Source organism: Cheilinus undulatus, linkage group 1, assembly GCF_018320785.1.
Source record: "Cheilinus undulatus linkage group 1, ASM1832078v1, whole genome shotgun sequence".
In the NCBI taxonomy this organism is placed as follows: Eukaryota; Metazoa; Chordata; class Actinopteri; order Labriformes; family Labridae; genus Cheilinus; species Cheilinus undulatus.
In genome coordinates, this window is record NC_054865.1 from 4323597 (window position 1) to 4342133 (window position 18537).

Here is an 18537-nt window from a genome sequence, read left to right on the forward strand (position 1 = left end):
TCATGATCCACCAACCCTGCTGAAATAAGCTTTTGTTTCCTTTCTTCACACACAAACGTGGCTTCAAAATACAGATACAATCAAAAAATAGAACCAGCTTTACTGCTACCACAAGGACATGGCTTCAGCTGGTCACTGACCACTTGACAAAAGGTTTCTGCACTTCTGGAGTTTACAAAACCACAGAGGAGAGACCCTGAACGCAGCACGCTACTACAGTGATGCACGAGAAGGTCATGGTAGAAAAAGATGGCAGCTGTACTTTGTGATATCGACAACACCAACAGATGAACCGTTAGTGCCCGGCGTGTTGTTCAGAGTTAGATAACTGCTGAGTCCAGACACCCCTAACTCCCCGGGGTGGACTGTAGAGGGAATGCATGTGATGTCAGAGGCAGTGGGTCTCTGCTGCTCCAGCTGCTGAGCTGCAGACCGTTGATACAGGTGATGGGGGTAAGCAGGAAACGGGCCGCTGCTTTAACAAGCACACCTAAAAGGTCACTGAGGTCAGCTGGAGCCTGTGTAGTCCTGTTCTAGTCATCTGATTACTCAGAGAGCTTTGACCCCGCAGGTCACCCATTCACTCTAACTTCACATGCTGATGGCTGAGGTTGCTATGGAGACCTGGCCATCAGGATGAGCTATTCCCATCCATACCCATTTACACGCCACAGACGCAGCAGTGGGAGCAGACTGGGGTGAAGTCCTGCCTAAGGACACATCATGTGACTGGGGAGCTGAGGATGGAACCCACAACCTTCTGAGACTCCACCTACTGATCCACAGCCGCCTGCTCTAACCGTGGTCGGTCCCGCTGATAGACTGTTGACAGAAATGTTTGGAGCTGTAGTGGGACACTGAAGATGAAGCTGGACTGTTACAGTAGCTGAAGAGTATAATCTAAAGTCCGCTCTGCTCCTCTTCCTCATTCCTCAGAGGAAATGAAGACTTCACGTGTCAGGATGTCAGCCGTTTGGTAAAATAATGTCCAGGAGGACGAGGCAGGTTGTTCTAGGGCTCTACAAATAGTCCTGTGATGTCTGATTAATGAGGCTACTAGAGCGTGTCTTTGACCCTGTTTCTGATTGGTTAAATACTGAGGCTATCTCCATGACTGCTTCATGACGCTATCCGACACTCTAACGGTTTAAACCACATCACGTAAAAGAGGACAGCTGTCTGTGTGAATCTGTTACATTAGAAATTAGGGCTGAGCAATTCATCAACAATTAGATTCAATCGTAATATGGCCTGCTGCAGTTTTTAAATATTTCCTTCACTTGAAATTGAGTCAAAATACCAGTTTTAAACTTTTTCTTGCAGCAGAGATGTTATGCATGACATATGCAATCATTCAGGCGTCATTTTTGTTAGAACTGTCGACAAAAACCTTCATTCTGTACTTTTTTATCAAATACAAGAATGACAAAAACCCTTCAATGCAACACTTCATATCCAATTTGCAATACAAGTCAAAATCATCAGAATTGGACACTTTGAAAGAATTGTTCAGCCCTTGTTTAGGAATAAAAGAAAGTTAAGGAATAATCATTTATCAAATCACAATTGCAGTATTGGGGAAAAAAAAAAATTGAAATCAGATTATTTTCCAAAATCATTCAGTCCTGTTAGAAATAAACTGAAGGTTTAACTTTTATTAAAATGGAACTACTTTCTCCTTCATATTTCACCTTAAAACTGTTGACCTTGTTTGGTCTCGTTTTCAGCACGGCCTCACACGTGTGATTTTAGTTATTTTTTCATTTAGACATACTTTATTATAACATTGGAATTAAAATCACTCAAAAACATAAAACATGAGGAGGAGAGTTTGATGTTTTGATGTTAAAACCACAGACATGATGAAAGAACCCCTTTTTAACTAGAAGGCAAATATTCAAACAAAGTAACATACGACACTGCATGGCGTGGATTATTTCTCAGAAGTCTGGCTCTACTACGGTTGAAAATCTGCACTTGCTGCTACGTCATCTTAGATTGGTCATGTGGTCTGGACGCGTCCACTCCAGACAGTTGAAGTAAAGCAGCAGAGGCATTAATCTCATTCTAAAGTAGGAGCCAAAGTTTTTGCAGATAGATTGAGCAGCCACAGAGCATCTCCTCACAGATCAGCTGAGGTAAACAGAAGAACATGAATCTCTAAACTATGTAGAAACAGCTGACCTAAAGCTTCATAATCAAGAAACGATGACATTAATTCAGTTTCACATCCACCACTGATGAACCGACTGAGCCGTCTCTGCTTTGTGTTCCTGATTTCAGGCCCTCATGAATGTCAGAAACTGGATTTTTGGCCACATATGAATGTCTGTTGTCCAGGAACCAGTCTGGATCTCTGCTGAGTCCAGATATCTCTGATTTAAGCAGACAGGAGTCTTCCTCTTGTGTCGCCCACTCCTCACAGAGCTGACCTCATGTTTTGCAGCCTGGCTGAGCAGTCGTGTCCAAACCCTCTACAAGTGTGTCGCTTCACCTTTTTGGGACTGATAGGTGAGATAGTGAGGATAGGCAGGGGAGCTCGCTACATCTGCAGAAGGGTGCATTAAAGAAAGAAGGTAGGGGTCAGTTATCTCAGAGCCTCTCTAATGTTGATCCTGGAAACGCTCCATGCTGCACCAAACTGAAGTGGACCGCTCAGAGGAAACGACCTAGCACAGAGGTGTGTGCGTGTTTGCAGGGTTAGCCCCCTGCTGTGTGTCTGCAGCTACGTGTCTATGGAGCTGAAGTCCTCCCTCCGCAGTAGGTTCATGCTCACACAGTCAGTCTGATTCAGAAGACCTGTTAGAATTCATCCCTGGCTTTATAATGTACAGGTCTTACTCTAACTTCCTCAGAGAGGCCGTCATTTCTGCCTAGTTGTTTCTGTGATGCTGTCGTCCTGAACATTCACACACACTGTCTGATTTTAAAGCCTTACATTCATTCTGTGTGTCTTTCTTCTTGTGGTTCAGTAGCAACAGCTGCACCAGATCAGGTAGGTCTGGCCTTTACGGAGTGAAGATGTAGACGCAGCTTGCATGCTCAGACAGAATCCCTTTGCATGAAGTCAGCAACATTGCTGCATGACTTTGAGCTGGCCAGCATGGAGCAGTGAGTCGATGTCTGTGAGCGCTCCAGCAGCACACTAAAGGCCTTTCCTCACTCAGAATGGAGAAGTCAAAGCAGAGATGACATCCAGTTTTTGCTTGGTGGCTTGCTCGCTGAGCTGTTCCTTTGTTTTTAAACCATGCCAGCTGAAGGCTAATCTGCTTCACAGCGTCTGCACAGCCTGGCAGCAGCAGCGTCCACAGCCGTTAGAACATTTCTACTGAAACATGCAGCGCTCTGTTGACTCTGTTCCTGTCTGTATCTGTCGTTGAAGGAGCTGCTAGTGCCCGTGGTTAGGGATAGGCCGGCCGTTGCACCCATTCAGCCCCAGCTCTCTCCGGGTGTTTCCACCGTCAGGATGGAGGCAGCCCACCCAGGTGCCCTCTTCACTTTCCTTTAAGCTTGGAGGTCATGTGAGCCAAAAACAAGGAAGAGACCCCCTCTCCTGGTTTAGTAGATATTAATTTAAGAACCTTTTTCTAAGAAACAATCCAAACCCATCAGAAACTGAAGAGCTTTAATAAATGCTCCTCTCTCTCTCTCTCTCCCTCTCGTTCTGCTTTAGTGAGAGAAATGATCTTAACTGTCCTCAGAACTTCTCAGATCTTCCTCTCAAAGCCTCGCTTCTAAAGCGTTCCATCGTAACACTACGTTTACAGAAGCCCTCGTCAGAGTCCAAATAACAGGTGACCTGGCCCAGATACAACGGCACCAGGGTCCGGATCTAGACCATGGCCTGTCTCTTAGTGGCCTCGGCACTACACTCCACAAAACCAGAACATTGTGTCTTGTTTGAGCGTTGAGTCTTGAAAGTGGTCTCGGACTTCATTGTAACCACTCCTGAATCGTCCACGCTGGACGACACTCATGTCACTGGTACATGGCACGGGAGGGATGTTGCTACAGCAGCTAAGGGGGGTTGGGTCTCCTGTCTCTGGCCCTGGACCCAGGGTTTGGTATAGTGATGTTCCTGGGTATGCCTAGGTTTGCAATCAATTACATGAACATAAGAAAAACGCTCTACCACCTGTCAATGTTAGCAGAGCTAGTGCCAAAGACAGGATGTAGCTAATGGTACAGAGCTAGTGCCAAAGACAGGATGTAGCTAATGGTACAGAGCTAGTGCCAAAGACAGGATGTAGCTAATGGTACAGAGCTAGTGCCAAAGACAGGATGTAGCTAATGGTACAGAGCTAGTGCCAAAGACAGGATGTAGCTAATGGTACAGAGCTAGTGCCAAAGACAGGATGTAGCTAATGGTACAGAGCTAGTGCCAAAGACAGGATGTAGCTAATGGTACAGAGCTAGTGCCAAAGACAGGATGTAGCTAATGGTACAGAGCTAGTGCCAAAGACAGGATGTAGCTAATGGTACAGAACTAGTCCCAAAGACAGGATGTAGCTAACGTTAGCAGGGCTGGTTCCAAAGACAGGATGTAGCTAACGTTAGCAGAGCTAGTTCCAAAGACAGGATGTAGCTAACGTTAGCAGGGCTAGTTCCAAAGACAGGATGTAGCTAACGTTAGCAGGGCTGGTTCCAAAGACAGGATGTAGCTAACGTTAGCAGGGCTAGTTCCAAATACAGGATGTAGCTAACGATAGCAGAACTAGTGCCAAAGACAGGATGTAGTTAACGTTAGCAGAGCTAGTTCCAAATACAGGATGTAGCTAACGTTAGCAGGGCTGGTTCTTAAGACAGGATGTAGCTAACGTTAGCAGGGCTAGTTCCAAAGACAGGATGTAGCTAACGTTAGCAGAGCTAGTTCCAAAGACAGGATGTAGCTAACGTTAGCAGGGCTAGTTCCAAAGAAAGGATGTAGCTAACGTTAGCAGAGCTAGTTCCAAAGACAGGATGTAGCTAACGTTAGCAGAGCTAGTTCCAAAGACAGGATGTAGCTAACGTTAGCAGAGCTAGTGCCAAATACAGGATGTAGCTAACGTTAGCAGGGCTGGTTCCAAAGACAGGATGTAGCTAACGTTAGCAGAGCTAGTTCCAAAGACAGGATGTAGCTAACGTTAGCAGGGCTGGTTCCAAAGACAGGATGTAGCTAATGGTAGCAGGGCTGGTTCCAAAGACAGGATGTAGCTAATGGTTAGCAGGGCTAGTTCCAAAGACAGGATGTAGCTAACGTTAGCAGAGCTAGTTCCAAATACAGGATGTAGCTAACGTTAGCAGAGCTAGTTCCAAAGACAGGATGTAGCTAATGGTAGCAGAGCCAGTTCCAAAGACAGGATGTAGCTAATGGTAGCAGGGCTGGTTCCAAAGACAGGATGTAGCTAACGTTAGCAGAGCTAGTTCCAAAGACAGGATGTAGCTAACATTATTAGAGCTAGTTCCAAATACAGGGTGTAGCTAATGGTAGCAGAGCTAGTTCCAAAGACAGGATGTAGCTAATGTTACAGAGCTAGTTCCAAAGACAGGATGTAGCTGACGTTAGCAGAGCTAGTTCCAAAGACAGGATGTAGCTAACGTTAGCAGAACTAGTGCCAAATACAGGATGTAGCTAATGGTAGCAGGGCTGGTTCCAAAGACAGGATGTAGCTAATGGTACAGAGCTAGTTCCAAAGACAGGATGTAGCTAAGGTAGCAGGGCTGGTTCCAAAGACAGGATGTAGCTAACGTTAGCAGAGCTAGTTCCAAAGACAGGATGTAGCTTACGTTAGCAGGGCTAGTTCCAAAGACAGGATGTAGCTAACGTTAGCAGGGCTGGTTCCAAAGACAGGATGTAGCTAACGTTAGCAGGGCTAGTTCCAAAGACAGGATGTAGCTAACGTTAGCAGAGCTAGTTCCAAAGACAGGATGTAGCTAACGTTAGCAGAGCTAGTTCCAAAGACAGGATGTAGCTAACGTTAGCAGAGCCAGTTCCAAAGACAGGATGTAGCTAACGTTAGCAGGGCTGGTTCCAAAGACAGGATGTAGCTAACATTAGCAGAGCTAGTTCCAAAGACAGGATGTAGCTAACGTTAGCAGGGCTAGTTCCAAAGACAGGATGTAGCTAACGTTAGCAGGGCTGGTTCCAAAGACAGGATGTAGCTAACGTTAGCAGGGCTGGTTCCAAAGACAGGATGTAGCTAACGTTAGCTAGTTCCAAAGACAGGATGTAGCTAACGTTAGCAGAGCTAGTTCCAAAGACAGGATGTAGCTAATGGTACAGAGCGACTGCCCAAGACAGGAAGTAGCTAATGGTAGCAGGGCTGGTTCCAAAGACAGGATGTAGCTAATGGTTAGCAGAGCTAGTTCCAAAGACAGGATGTAGCTACATTATTAGAGCTAGTTCCAAATACAGGATGTAGCTAACGTTAGCAGAGCTAGTTCCAAAGACAGGATGTAGCTAATGTTAGCAGAGCTAGTTCCAAATACAGGATGTAGCTGACGTTAGCAGAGCTAGTTCCAAAGACAGGATGTAGCTAACGTTAGCAGAACTAGTGCCAAATACAGGATGTAGCTAACGTTAGCAGGGCTGGTTCCAAAGACAGGATGTAGCTAACGTTAGCAGAGCTAGTTCCAAAGACAGGATGTAGCTAACGTTAGCAGGGCTGGTTCCAAAGACAGGATGTAGCTAACGTTAGCAGAGCTAGTTCCAAAGACAGGATGTAGCTAACGTTAGCAGGGCTAGTTCCAAAGACAGGATGTAGCTAACGTTAGCAGGGCTGGTTCCAAAGACAGGATGTAGCTAACGTTAGCAGGGCTAGTTCCAAAGACAGGATGTAGCTAACGTTAGCAGAGCTAGTTCCAAAGACAGGATGTAGCTAACGTTAGCAGAGCTAGTTCCAAAGACAGGATGTAGCTAACGTTAGCAGAGCCAGTTCCAAAGACAGGATGTAGCTAACGTTAGCAGGGCTGGTTCCAAAGACAGGATGTAGCTAACGTTAGCAGAGCTAGTTCCAAAGACAGGATGTAGCTAATGGTATAGAGCTAGTGCCAAAGACAGGATGTAGCTAATGGAACCGAAGTAGTGCCAAAGACAGGATGTAGCTAATGGAACGGAAGTAGTTCCAAAGACAGGATGTAGCTAATGGTACAAAACTAGTGCCAAAGACAGGATGTAGCTAATGGTACAGAAGTAGTGCCAAAGACAGGATGTAGCTAATGGTACAGAGCTAGTGCCAAAGACAGGATGTAGCTAATGGTACAAAACTAGTGCCAAAGACAGGATGTAGCTAATGGTACAGAAGTAGTGCCAAAGACAGGATGTAGCTAATGGTACAGAGCTAGTGCCAAAGACAGGATGTAGCTAATGGAACCGAAGTAGTTCCAAAGACAGGATGTAGCTAATGGTACAGAAGTAGTGCCAAAGACAGGATGTAGCTAATGGTACAGAACTAGTCCCAAAGACAGGATGTAGCTAATGGTACAGAGCTAGTGCCAAAGACAGGATGTAGCTAATGGTACAGAGCTAGGGCCAAAGACAGGATGTAGCTTATGGTACAGAGCTAGTGCCAAAGACAGGATGTAGCTAATGGTACAGAACTAGTCCCAAAGACAGGATGTAGCTAACGTTAGCAGGGCTTGTTCCAAATACAGGATGTAGCTAACATTATCAGGGCTAGTTCCAAAGACAGGATGTAGCTAACGTTAGCAGGGCTAGTTCCAAAGACAGGATGTAGCTAACGTTAGCAGAGCTAGTTCCAAAGACAGGATGTAGCTAACGTTAGCAGGGCTAGTTCCAAATACAGGATGTAGCTAACGATAGCAGAACTAGTGCCAAAGACAGGATGTAGTTAACGTTAGCAGAGCTAGTTCCAAATACAGGATGTAGCTAACGTTAGCAGGGCTGGTTCTTAAGACAGGATGTAGCTAACGTTAGCAGGGCTAGTTCCAAAGACAGGATGTAGCTAACGTTAGCAGAGCTAGTTCCAAAGACAGGATGTAGCTAACGTTAGCAGGGCTAGTTCCAAAGAAAGGATGTAGCTAACGTTAGCAGAGCTAGTTCCAAATACAGGATGTAGCTAACGTTAGCAGAGCTAGTTCCAAAGACAGGATGTAGCTAACGTTAGCAGAGCTAGTGCCAAATACAGGATGTAGCTAACGTTAGCAGGGCTGGTTCCAAAGACAGGATGTAGCTAACGTTAGCAGAGCTAGTTCCAAAGACAGGATGTAGCTAACGTTAGCAGGGCTAGTTCCAAAGACAGGATGTAGCTAACGTTAGCAGGGCTGGTTCCAAAGACAGGATGTAGCTAACGTTAGCAGGGCTGGTTCCAAAGACAGGATGTAGCTAACGTTAGCAGAGCTAGTTCCAAAGACAGGATGTAGCTAACGTTAGCAGAGCTAGTTCCAAAGACAGGATGTAGCTAACGTTAGCAGAGCCAGTTCCAAAGACAGGATGTAGCTAACGTTAGCAGGGCTGGTTCCAAAGACAGGATGTAGCTAACGTTAGCAGAGCTAGTTCCAAAGACAGGATGTAGCTAACATTATTAGAGCTAGTTCCAAATACAGGATGTAGCTAACGTTAGCAGAGCTAGTTCCAAAGACAGGATGTAGCTAACGTTAGCAGAGCTAGTTCCAAATACAGGATGTAGCTGACGTTAGCAGAGCTAGTTCCAAAGACAGGATGTAGCTAACGTAAGCAGAACTAGTGCCAAATACAGGATGTAGCTAACGTTAGCAGGGCTGGTTCCAAAGACAGGATGTAGCTAACGTTAGCAGAGCTAGTTCCAAAGACAGGATGTAGCTAACGTTAGCAGGGCTGGTTCCAAAGACAGGATGTAGCTAACGTTAGCAGAGCTAGTTCCAAAGACAGGATGTAGCTAACGTTAGCAGGGCTAGTTCCAAAGACAGGATGTAGCTAACGTTAGCAGGGCTGGTTCCAAAGACAGGATGTAGCTAACGTTAGCAGGGCTAGTTCCAAAGACAGGATGTAGCTAACGTTAGCAGAGCTAGTTCCAAAGACAGGATGTAGCTAACGTTAGCAGAGCTAGTTCCAAAGACAGGATGTAGCTAACGTTAGCAGAGCCAGTTCCAAAGACAGGATGTAGCTAACGTTAGCAGGGCTGGTTCCAAAGACAGGATGTAGCTAACGTTAGCAGAGCTAGTTCCAAAGACAGGATGTAGCTAACATTATTAGAGCTAGTTCCAAATACAGGATGTAGCTAACGTTAGCAGAGCTAGTTCCAAAGACAGGATGTAGCTAACGTTAGCAGAGCTAGTTCCAAATACAGGATGTAGCTGACGTTAGCAGAGCTAGTTCCAAAGACAGGATGTAGCTAACGTTAGCAGAACTAGTGCCAAATACAGGATGTAGCTAACGTTAGCAGGGCTTGTTCCAAAGACAGGATGTAGCTAACGTTAGCAGAGCTAGTTCCAAAGACAGGATGTAGCTAATGTTAGCAGAGCTAGTTCCAAATACAGGATGTAGCTAACGTTAGCAGGGCTAGTTCCAAAGACAGGATGTAGCTAACGTTAGCAGAGCTAGTTCCAAAGACAGGATGTAGCTAATGTTAGCAGGGCTAGTTCCAAAGACAGGATGTAGCTAACGTTAGCAGAGCTAGTTCCAAATACAGGATGTAGCTAATGTTAGCAGGGCTAGTGCCAAAGACAGGATGTAGCTAACGTTAGCAGAACTAGTGCCAAATACAGGATGTAGCTAACGTTAGCAGGGCTGGTTCCAAAGACAGGATGTAGCTAACATTAGCAGAGTTAGTTCCAAAGACAGGATGTAGCTAACGTTAGCAGAGCTAGTTCCAAAGACAGGATGTAGCTAATGTTAGCAGGGCTAGTTCCAAAGACAGGATGTAGCTAACGTTAGCAGAGCTAGTTCCAAAGACAGGATGTAGCTAACGTTAGCAGAGCTAGTTCCAAAGACAGGATGTAGCTAACGTTAGCAGAACTAGTGCCAAATACAGGATGTAGCTAACGTTAGCAGGGCTGGTTCCAAAGACAGGATGTAGCTAACGTTAGCAGAGCTAGTTCCAAAGACAGGATGTAGCTAACATTAGCAGAGCTAGTTCCAAAGACAGGATGTAGCTAACGTTAGCAGAACTAGTGCCAAATACAGGATGTAGCTAACGTTAGCAGGGCTGGTTCCAAAGACAGGATGTAGCTAACGTTAGCAGAGCTAGTTCCAAAGACAGGATGTAGCTAACATTAGCAGAGCTAGTTCCAAAGACAGGATGTAGCTGACGTTAGCAGAGCTAGTTCCAAAGACAGGATGTAGCTTACGTTAGCAGAGCTAGTTCCAAAGACAGGATGTAGCTAACGTTAGCAGAGCCAGTTCCAAAGACAGGATGTAGCTAACGTTAGCAGGGCTGGTTCCAAAGACAGGATGTAGCTAACGTTAGCAGAGCTAGTTCCAAAGACAGGATGTAGCTAACATTATTAGAGCTAGTTCCAAATACAGGATGTAGCTAACGTTAGCAGAGCTAGTTCCAAAGACAGGATGTAGCTAACGTTAGCAGAGCTAGTTCCAAATACAGGATGTAGCTGACGTTAGCAGAGCTAGTTCCAAAGACAGGATGTAGCTAACGTTAGCAGAGCTAGTTCCAAAGACAGGATGTAGCTAACGTTAGCAGAACTAGTGCCAAATACAGGATGTAGCTAACGTTAGCAGGGCTGGTTCCAAAGACAGGATGTAGCTAACGTTAGCAGAGCTAGTTCCAAAGACAGGATGTAGCTAACGTTAGCAGAGCTAGTTCCAAAGACAGGATGTAGCTAACGTTAGCAGGGCTAGTTCCAAAGACAGGATGTAGCTAACGTTAGCAGAGCTAGTTCCAAAGACAGGATGTAGCTAACGTTAGCAGAGCTAGTTCCAAAGACAGGATGTAGCTAACGTTAGCAGAACTAGTGCCAAATACAGGATGTAGCTAACGTTAGCAGGGCTGGTTCCAAAGACAGGATGTAGCTAACGTTAGCAGAGCTAGTTCCAAAGACAGGATGTAGCTAACGTTAGCAGAGCTAGTTCCAAAGACAGGATGTAGCTAACGTTAGCAGGGCTGGTTCCAAAGACAGGATGTAGCTAACGTTAGCAGAGCTAGTTCCAAAGACAGGATGTAGCTAACATTAGCAGAGCTAGTTCCAAAGACAGGATGTAGCTAACGTTAGCAGGGCTAGTTCCAAAGACAGGATGTAGCTAACGTTAGCAGGGCTGGTTCCAAAGACAGGATGTAGCTAACGTTAGCAGAGCTAGTTCCAAAGACAGGATGTAGCTGACGTTAGCAGAGCTAGTTCCAAAGACAGGATGTAGCTAACGTTAGCAGGGCTAGTTCCAAAGACAGGATGTAGCTAACGTTAGCAGGGCTGGTTCCAAAGACAGGATGTAGCTAACGTTAGCAGAGCTAGTTCCAAATACAGGATGTAGCTGACGTTAGCAGAGCTAGTTCCAAAGACAGGATGTAGCTAACGTTAGCAGAACTAGTGCCAAATACAGGATGTAGCTAACGTTAGCAGGGCTGGTTCCAAAGACAGGATGTAGCTAACGTTAGCAGAGCTAGTTCCAAAGACAGGATGTAGCTAACGTTAGCAGGGCTGGTTCCAAAGACAGGATGTAGCTAACGTTAGCAGAGCTAGTTCCAAAGACAGGATGTAGCTTACGTTAGCAGGGCTAGTTCCAAAGACAGGATGTAGCTAACGTTAGCAGGGCTGGTTCCAAAGACAGGATGTAGCTAACGTTAGCAGGGCTAGTTCCAAAGACAGGATGTAGCTAACGTTAGCAGAGCCAGTTCCAAAGACAGGATGTAGCTAACGTTAGCAGGGCTGGTTCCAAAGACAGGATGTAGCTAACGTTAGCAGAGCTAGTTCCAAAGACAGGATGTAGCTAATGGTATAGAGCTAGTGCCAAAGACAGGATGTAGCTAATGGAACCGAAGTAGTGCCAAAGACAGGATGTAGCTAATGGAACGGAAGTAGTTCCAAAGACAGGATGTAGCTAATGGTACAAAACTAGTGCCAAAGACAGGATGTAGCTAATGGTACAGAAGTAGTGCCAAAGACAGGATGTAGCTAATGGTACAGAGCTAGTGCCAAAGACAGGATGTAGCTAATGGAAACGAAGTAGTTCCAAAGACAGGATGTAGCTAATGGTACTGAACTAGTGCCAAAGACAGGATGTAGCTAATGGTACAGAACTAGTCCCAAAGACAGGATGTAGCTAATGGTACAGAGCTAGTGCCAAAGACAGGATGTAGCTAATGGTACAGAGCTAGGGCCAAAGACAGGATGTAGCTTATGGTACAGAGCTAGTGCCAAAGACAGGATGTAGCTAATGGTACAGAACTAGTCCCAAAGACAGGATGTAGCTAACATTATCAGGGCTAGTTCCAAAGACAGGATGTAGCTAACGTTAGCAGGGCTAGTTCCAAAGACAGGATGTAGCTAACGTTAGCAGAGCTAGTTCCAAAGACAGGATGTAGCTAACGTTAGCAGGGCTAGTTCCAAATACAGGATGTAGCTAACGATAGCAGAACTAGTGCCAAAGACAGGATGTAGTTAACGTTAGCAGAGCTAGTTCCAAATACAGGATGTAGCTAACGTTAGCAGGGCTGGTTCAAAAGACAGGATGTAGCTAACGTTAGCAGGGCTAGTTCCAAAGACAGGATGTAGCTAACGTTAGCAGAGCTAGTTCCAAAGACAGGATGTAGCTAACGTTAGCAGGGCTAGTTCCAAAGAAAGGATGTAGCTAACGTTAGCAGAGCTAGTTCCAAATACAGGATGTAGCTAACGTTAGCAGAGCTAGTTCCAAAGACAGGATGTAGCTAACGTTAGCAGAGCTAGTGCCAAATACAGGATGTAGCTAACGTTAGCAGGGCTGGTTCCAAAGACAGGATGTAGCTAACGTTAGCAGAGCTAGTTCCAAAGACAGGATGTAGCTAACGTTAGCAGGGCTAGTTCCAAAGACAGGATGTAGCTAACGTTAGCAGGGCTGGTTCCAAAGACAGGATGTAGCTAACGTTAGCAGGGCTGGTTCCAAAGACAGGATGTAGCTAACGTTAGCAGAGCTAGTTCCAAAGACAGGATGTAGCTAACGTTAGCAGAGCTAGTTCCAAAGACAGGATGTAGCTAACGTTAGCAGAGCCAGTTCCAAAGACAGGATGTAGCTAACGTTAGCAGGGCTGGTTCCAAAGACAGGATGTAGCTAACGTTAGCAGAGCTAGTTCCAAAGACAGGATGTAGCTAACATTATTAGAGCTAGTTCCAAATACAGGATGTAGCTAACGTTAGCAGAGCTAGTTCCAAAGACAGGATGTAGCTAACGTTAGCAGAGCTAGTTCCAAAGACAGGATGTAGCTAATGGTACAGAGCTAGTGCCAAAGACAGGATGTAGCTAATGGTACAGAACTAGTCCCAAAGACAGGATGTAGCTAACGTTAGCAGGGCTGGTTCCAAATACAGGATGTAGCTAACGTTAGCAGGGCTAGTTCCAAAGACAGGATGTAGCTAACGTTAGCAGAGCTAGTTCCAAAGACAGGATGTAGCTAATGTTAGCAGGGCTAGTTCCAAAGACAGGATGTAGCTAACGTTAGCAGAGCTAGTTCCAAATACAGGATGTAGCTAATGTTAGCAGGGCTAGTGCCAAAGACAGGATGTAGCTAACGTTAGCAGAACTAGTGCCAAATACAGGATGTAGCTAACGTTAGCAGGGCTGGTTCCAAAGACAGGATGTAGCTAACATTAGCAGAGTTAGTTCCAAAGACAGGATGTAGCTAACGTTAGCAGAGCTAGTTCCAAAGACAGGATGTAGCTAATGTTAGCAGGGCTAGTTCCAAAGACAGGATGTAGCTAACGTTAGCAGAGCTAGTTCCAAAGACAGGATGTAGCTAACGTTAGCAGAGCTAGTTCCAAAGACAGGATGTAGCTAACGTTAGCAGAACTAGTGCCAAATACAGGATGTAGCTAACGTTAGCAGGGCTGGTTCCAAAGACAGGATGTAGCTAACGTTAGCAGAGCTAGTTCCAAAGACAGGATGTAGCTAACGTTAGCAGGGCTGGTTCCAAAGACAGGATGTAGCTAACGTTAGCAGAGCTAGTTCCAAAGACAGGATGTAGCTAACATTAGCAGAGCTAGTTCCAAAGACAGGATGTAGCTAACGTTAGCAGAGCTAGTTCCAAAGACAGGATGTAGCTAACGTTAGCAGAGCTAGTTCCAAAGACAGGATGTAGCTAACGTTAGCAGAGCTAGTTCCAAAGACAGGATGTAGCTAACGTTAGCAGGGCTGGTTCCAAAGACAGGATGTAGCTAACGTTAGCAGAGCTAGTTCCAAAGACAGGATGTAGCTAACATTATTAGAGCTAGTTCCAAATACAGGATGTAGCTAACGTTAGCAGAACTAGTGCCAAATACAGGATGTAGCTAACGTTAGCAGGGCTGGTTCCAAAGACAGGATGTAGCTAACGTTAGCAGAGCTAGTTCCAAAGACAGGATGTAGCTAACGTTAGCAGAGCTAGTTCCAAAGACAGGATGTAGCTAACGTTAGCAGGGCTAGTTCCAAAGACAGGATGTAGCTAACGTTAGCAGAGCTAGTTCCAAAGACAGGATGTAGCTAACGTTAGCAGAGCTAGTTCCAAAGACAGGATGTAGCTAACGTTAGCAGAACTAGTGCCAAATACAGGATGTAGCTAACGTTAGCAGGGCTGGTTCCAAAGACAGGATGTAGCTAACGTTAGCAGAGCTAGTTCCAAAGACAGGATGTAGCTAACGTTAGCAGAGCTAGTTCCAAAGACAGGATGTAGCTAACGTTAGCAGGGCTGGTTCCAAAGACAGGATGTAGCTAACGTTAGCAGAGCTAGTTCCAAAGACAGGATGTAGCTAACATTAGCAGAGCTAGTTCCAAAGACAGGATGTAGCTAACGTTAGCAGGGCTAGTTCCAAAGACAGGATGTAGCTAACGTTAGCAGGGCTGGTTCCAAAGACAGGATGTAGCTAACGTTAGCAGAGCTAGTTCCAAAGACAGGATGTAGCTAACATTAGCAGAGCTAGTTCCAAAGACAGGATGTAGCTAACGTTAGCAGGGCTAGTTCCAAAGACAGGATGTAGCTAACGTTAGCAGAGCTAGTTCCAAAGACAGGATGTAGCTAACGTTAGCAGGGCTGGTTCCAAAGACAGGATGTAGCTAACGTTAGCAGAACTAGTGCCAAATACAGGATGTAGCTAACATTAGCAGAGCTAGTTCCAAAGACAGGATGTAACTAACATTAGCAGAGCTAGTTCCAAATACAGGATGTAGCTAACGTTAGCAGAACTAGTTCCAAAGACAGGATGTAGCTAACGTTAGCAGAGCTAGTTCCAAAGACAGGATGTAGCTAACATTAGCAGAGCTAGTTCCAAATACAGGATGTAGCTAACGTTAGCAGAGCTAGTTCCAAAGACAGGATGTAGCTAACGTTAGCAGGGCTAGTTCCAAAGACAGGATGTAGCTAACGTTAGCAGAGCTGGTTCCAAAGACAGGATGTAGCTGACGTTAGCAGAGCTAGTTCCAAAGACAGGATGTAGCTAACATTAGCAGAGCTAGTTCCAAAGACAGGATGTAGCTAACGTTAGCAGGGCTAGTGGGTATCCTGATCTGCTGAATGCTACAGACACAGGAGGCAGACCTCCTCAGGCTGTCCTCTGCAGACCTCCATGACTTCATCCAACAACAGCCAATCCCTTAGCCCCACCCCTACATTCAGGTCCAGGGGTAGTGGTCCTGGTTCTTACTGGAACGGAGGGGTGAACATCTAAGGCTACACAGCCCTTCAAACTCATGTTTTTTAGAGGCCCTCTCTGGGGAAATCTCCCAGAATGCCTTGAGAGACATTAACAAGTTTGGAAGATTTCAGCTACAGTCTGAAATCACAGGTGAATGCTGTGTCAGCACATTACGACCGTTTGGATTAGACCCACGGTTTGGTCAGCCAAGCTGTCCCTGCGTGCAGCGCTGATGGGTTAGGGTTGGTAGTGCTGTAGTACTCGAGAACGGTCTTGGTCCTGAGACTGGTCTCAAGACCATATGTTGAATGTCTTGGTCTTGTCTTGGTCCTGGTGCACTCTGGTCTCGGGCGAGTCTTGGTCCTGGATAGTGTGGTCTTGAGTACAACACTGAGGGTTAGCATTCACACCTACCAGACTCAAACTGCCCTGAATTCTTCATACAGACGTTTACCTGCAAATGCAATCTTCTCACCTAACAGAAGCCCCGCCCACATTTGGCATGTTGCAGATTCTGATAGGTTATATGACTGATTTCAGGTATGACACTTTTACATAGCAAAGAAATGTATGTTGGCTTTACCAGCAAATCCTGATTTAAAACCAGCAGGAACAGAATCTGCAGAGGCCCTGAAAGCTTCACTGAAGTTCCTCTGAGAGTTAAACCTGATGGCTGTGGAGGACAAAAATCTGAGAGGGAGATTAGTCAGGGCTGTTCAGTCCCGCTGTATTTAAAGTTACTTGAAGACTAACGCAGAGGTGACAAAGTAAAACAAAGATTTACTTTTTCAGAAGACTCAGGACTTTATAATCCCCACAGAGCTCTACAGAAAAGAACCAAAGCCTGTTTCTGAGCCGTGTTTAGAGTGGCTAAGCCCTGCTAGGGTTCTGATAGGGATAATCTACTGAATACCACCATTCTCTGGTTTCTTTCTGCTTGAACTCTGGCACATTTGATTGGATAGAGCACACATGGAAGCTCTCTCATTGGTCTGTTGTCTGTTTCTGTGTTTCTGATTGGTAGAGGTCGTTGAGAGGACTTCTCCTCCCGCTCCAGTCGAGATCCTTCCGTCTAACGCAGGTCAGGACATCGCTCCCACCCAATCAGCTGGTAAGACTGGAACCTTCTAACCTTACGCCTCTATCCGGACTCATGTTTTGAGTTCTCCTCTGACTTTGGATTTTTTAAAACCAGAACCATGTTCCAGGTGTGACATTGATAGAAGAAGAGTTTGCATGAGATGAAGCTTCAGGAGTTTGAGATTTTACCCCAAACAGAGATTTGGGATTCTGATCCAAGGACAGATCCTCCAGCAACACCACGGACCGTTCCAGTGTCCTTCAAACAGAGAATTTCAAAGGATGCACACGTGTGCGATTTATACGATGATGATGATATGATGGTGTATTAGGGCGGGCTCGGTAGAAGCGGTCCAGCGCTGTTGTTAGATCCCCGTCCATGTTGATTTCTGCCACCATCGCATATATGGGCGTGACCCCTCCTATGATGTAATCACACACTCACTAGCCCGTTCCAAACCTGGACTCGCCTGTGAGGGTCCAGACTCAGGAGGATCCTTCCAACAGAGTTTTAGAGTCGAGGTCAGGCCTGATCAGAAATACCAAACACTGGTGAATTCTGAGGAATTTAACCCTTTCAAAGCTGCTTTCAGTGCAAAAAAACATATTTTTAATGTAGGAAACACAAAAGAGGAAATATTTTTCTTACACAGCCTTGAATGTGTTAATAATGAGCACAGCTTTCATTCTTCAGCACTTTTGAATTTTCAGATTTTAAAGCATTGTTGCAGTAGAAATCCAGGAGAGAAGCTTGATGAAAGCCTGATCAAATCAATGTTTTCACTGCTGGAGGATCAAAAATCCAGTTTTAATGGCTTTAGAGGGACAAAACTTGTTCAGAGCTAAGTACTGACCTGGTACAGGTTCTGGGATTCAAATGTCCAAATTCTGTAAGTTGTATAAATGATGTTGGCAGCAGTGAAAACTAGAGGAAAAGCCAGAACCTTGAGATGGTCTGGACCATGTGAGGCTCTGCTCTGCATGATGTCAGGGCTGTGAGACCAGAGTAAACACTTATTCAGCCAGTTTGTCATATTTGTGAGAGTTTCAGAGATAACTCAGTATTTTACCCATTTCTCCAAAGCTCGGCCTAGACTGTCTGCTTTCATGGACCATCGGCACAGATTTACCCTGACAGGAGATAGTCATGCCGGATTTGTTCTACATAACCTTCTTCATAAGCGCTTGAAGTGGTCTGGGGTTTTTGGTTGTAAGCGGTGATTGATTCCAGTGGAGCTGATGGTGTCAGCAGAAGGCAGACAGATTTACTCATTATTTGAAGCAGAAAAGGACAGGAGCATGCTGGCCTTGAGATGTGAGATAAATGTTAATATCAGATATTTGTTCCACCTTTAAGGAACCATAAGCTGTAAAATTCTAGAAGCGTCCCAGAGAGGTCACTGCTGGAGCCTGATTGGTGGTAAAGGTTGTGATGCTTTTATACTGTCGTTAACCTACTGTGTAGTCCTGCTGTTCTTCTGGTGGAGGATCCGTCTGTAGGTCTCTGTGTTAACCCCCTCTCTCTCTCTCTCCTCTGGCCCAGAGGTGGACGAGTGCCAGATCAACCCTCACATCTGTGGCCAGGGGGTTTGCTACAACACCGCTGAGGGATACACCTGCCACTGCGACCATGGATACGGCCTGGATGACACCCAAACCACCTGTGTAGGTGAGGACGTCAGGGGTCAGAGGTCATCTTGTTCATGTGAGCAGGGTGCTCTGACTTATAAG

At 45.5% G+C, this 18537-nt stretch overlaps 1 protein-coding gene across 1 annotated transcript in view; it reads left to right on the forward strand.

Moving 5' to 3' along the window:
- LOC121511318 (latent-transforming growth factor beta-binding protein 1-like) overlaps positions 1-18537 on the forward strand; it is a 75329-nt gene that overhangs the window by 1279 nt on the left and 55513 nt on the right. The window contains exons 3-6 of the mRNA XM_041789956.1: positions 2973-2995; positions 3383-3485; positions 16751-16837; positions 18350-18475. Coding sequence (XP_041645890.1) covers positions 2973-2995; positions 3383-3485; positions 16751-16837; positions 18350-18475 — 339 coding nt within the window. The remainder of the gene's footprint in view (positions 1-2972; positions 2996-3382; positions 3486-16750; positions 16838-18349; positions 18476-18537) is intronic.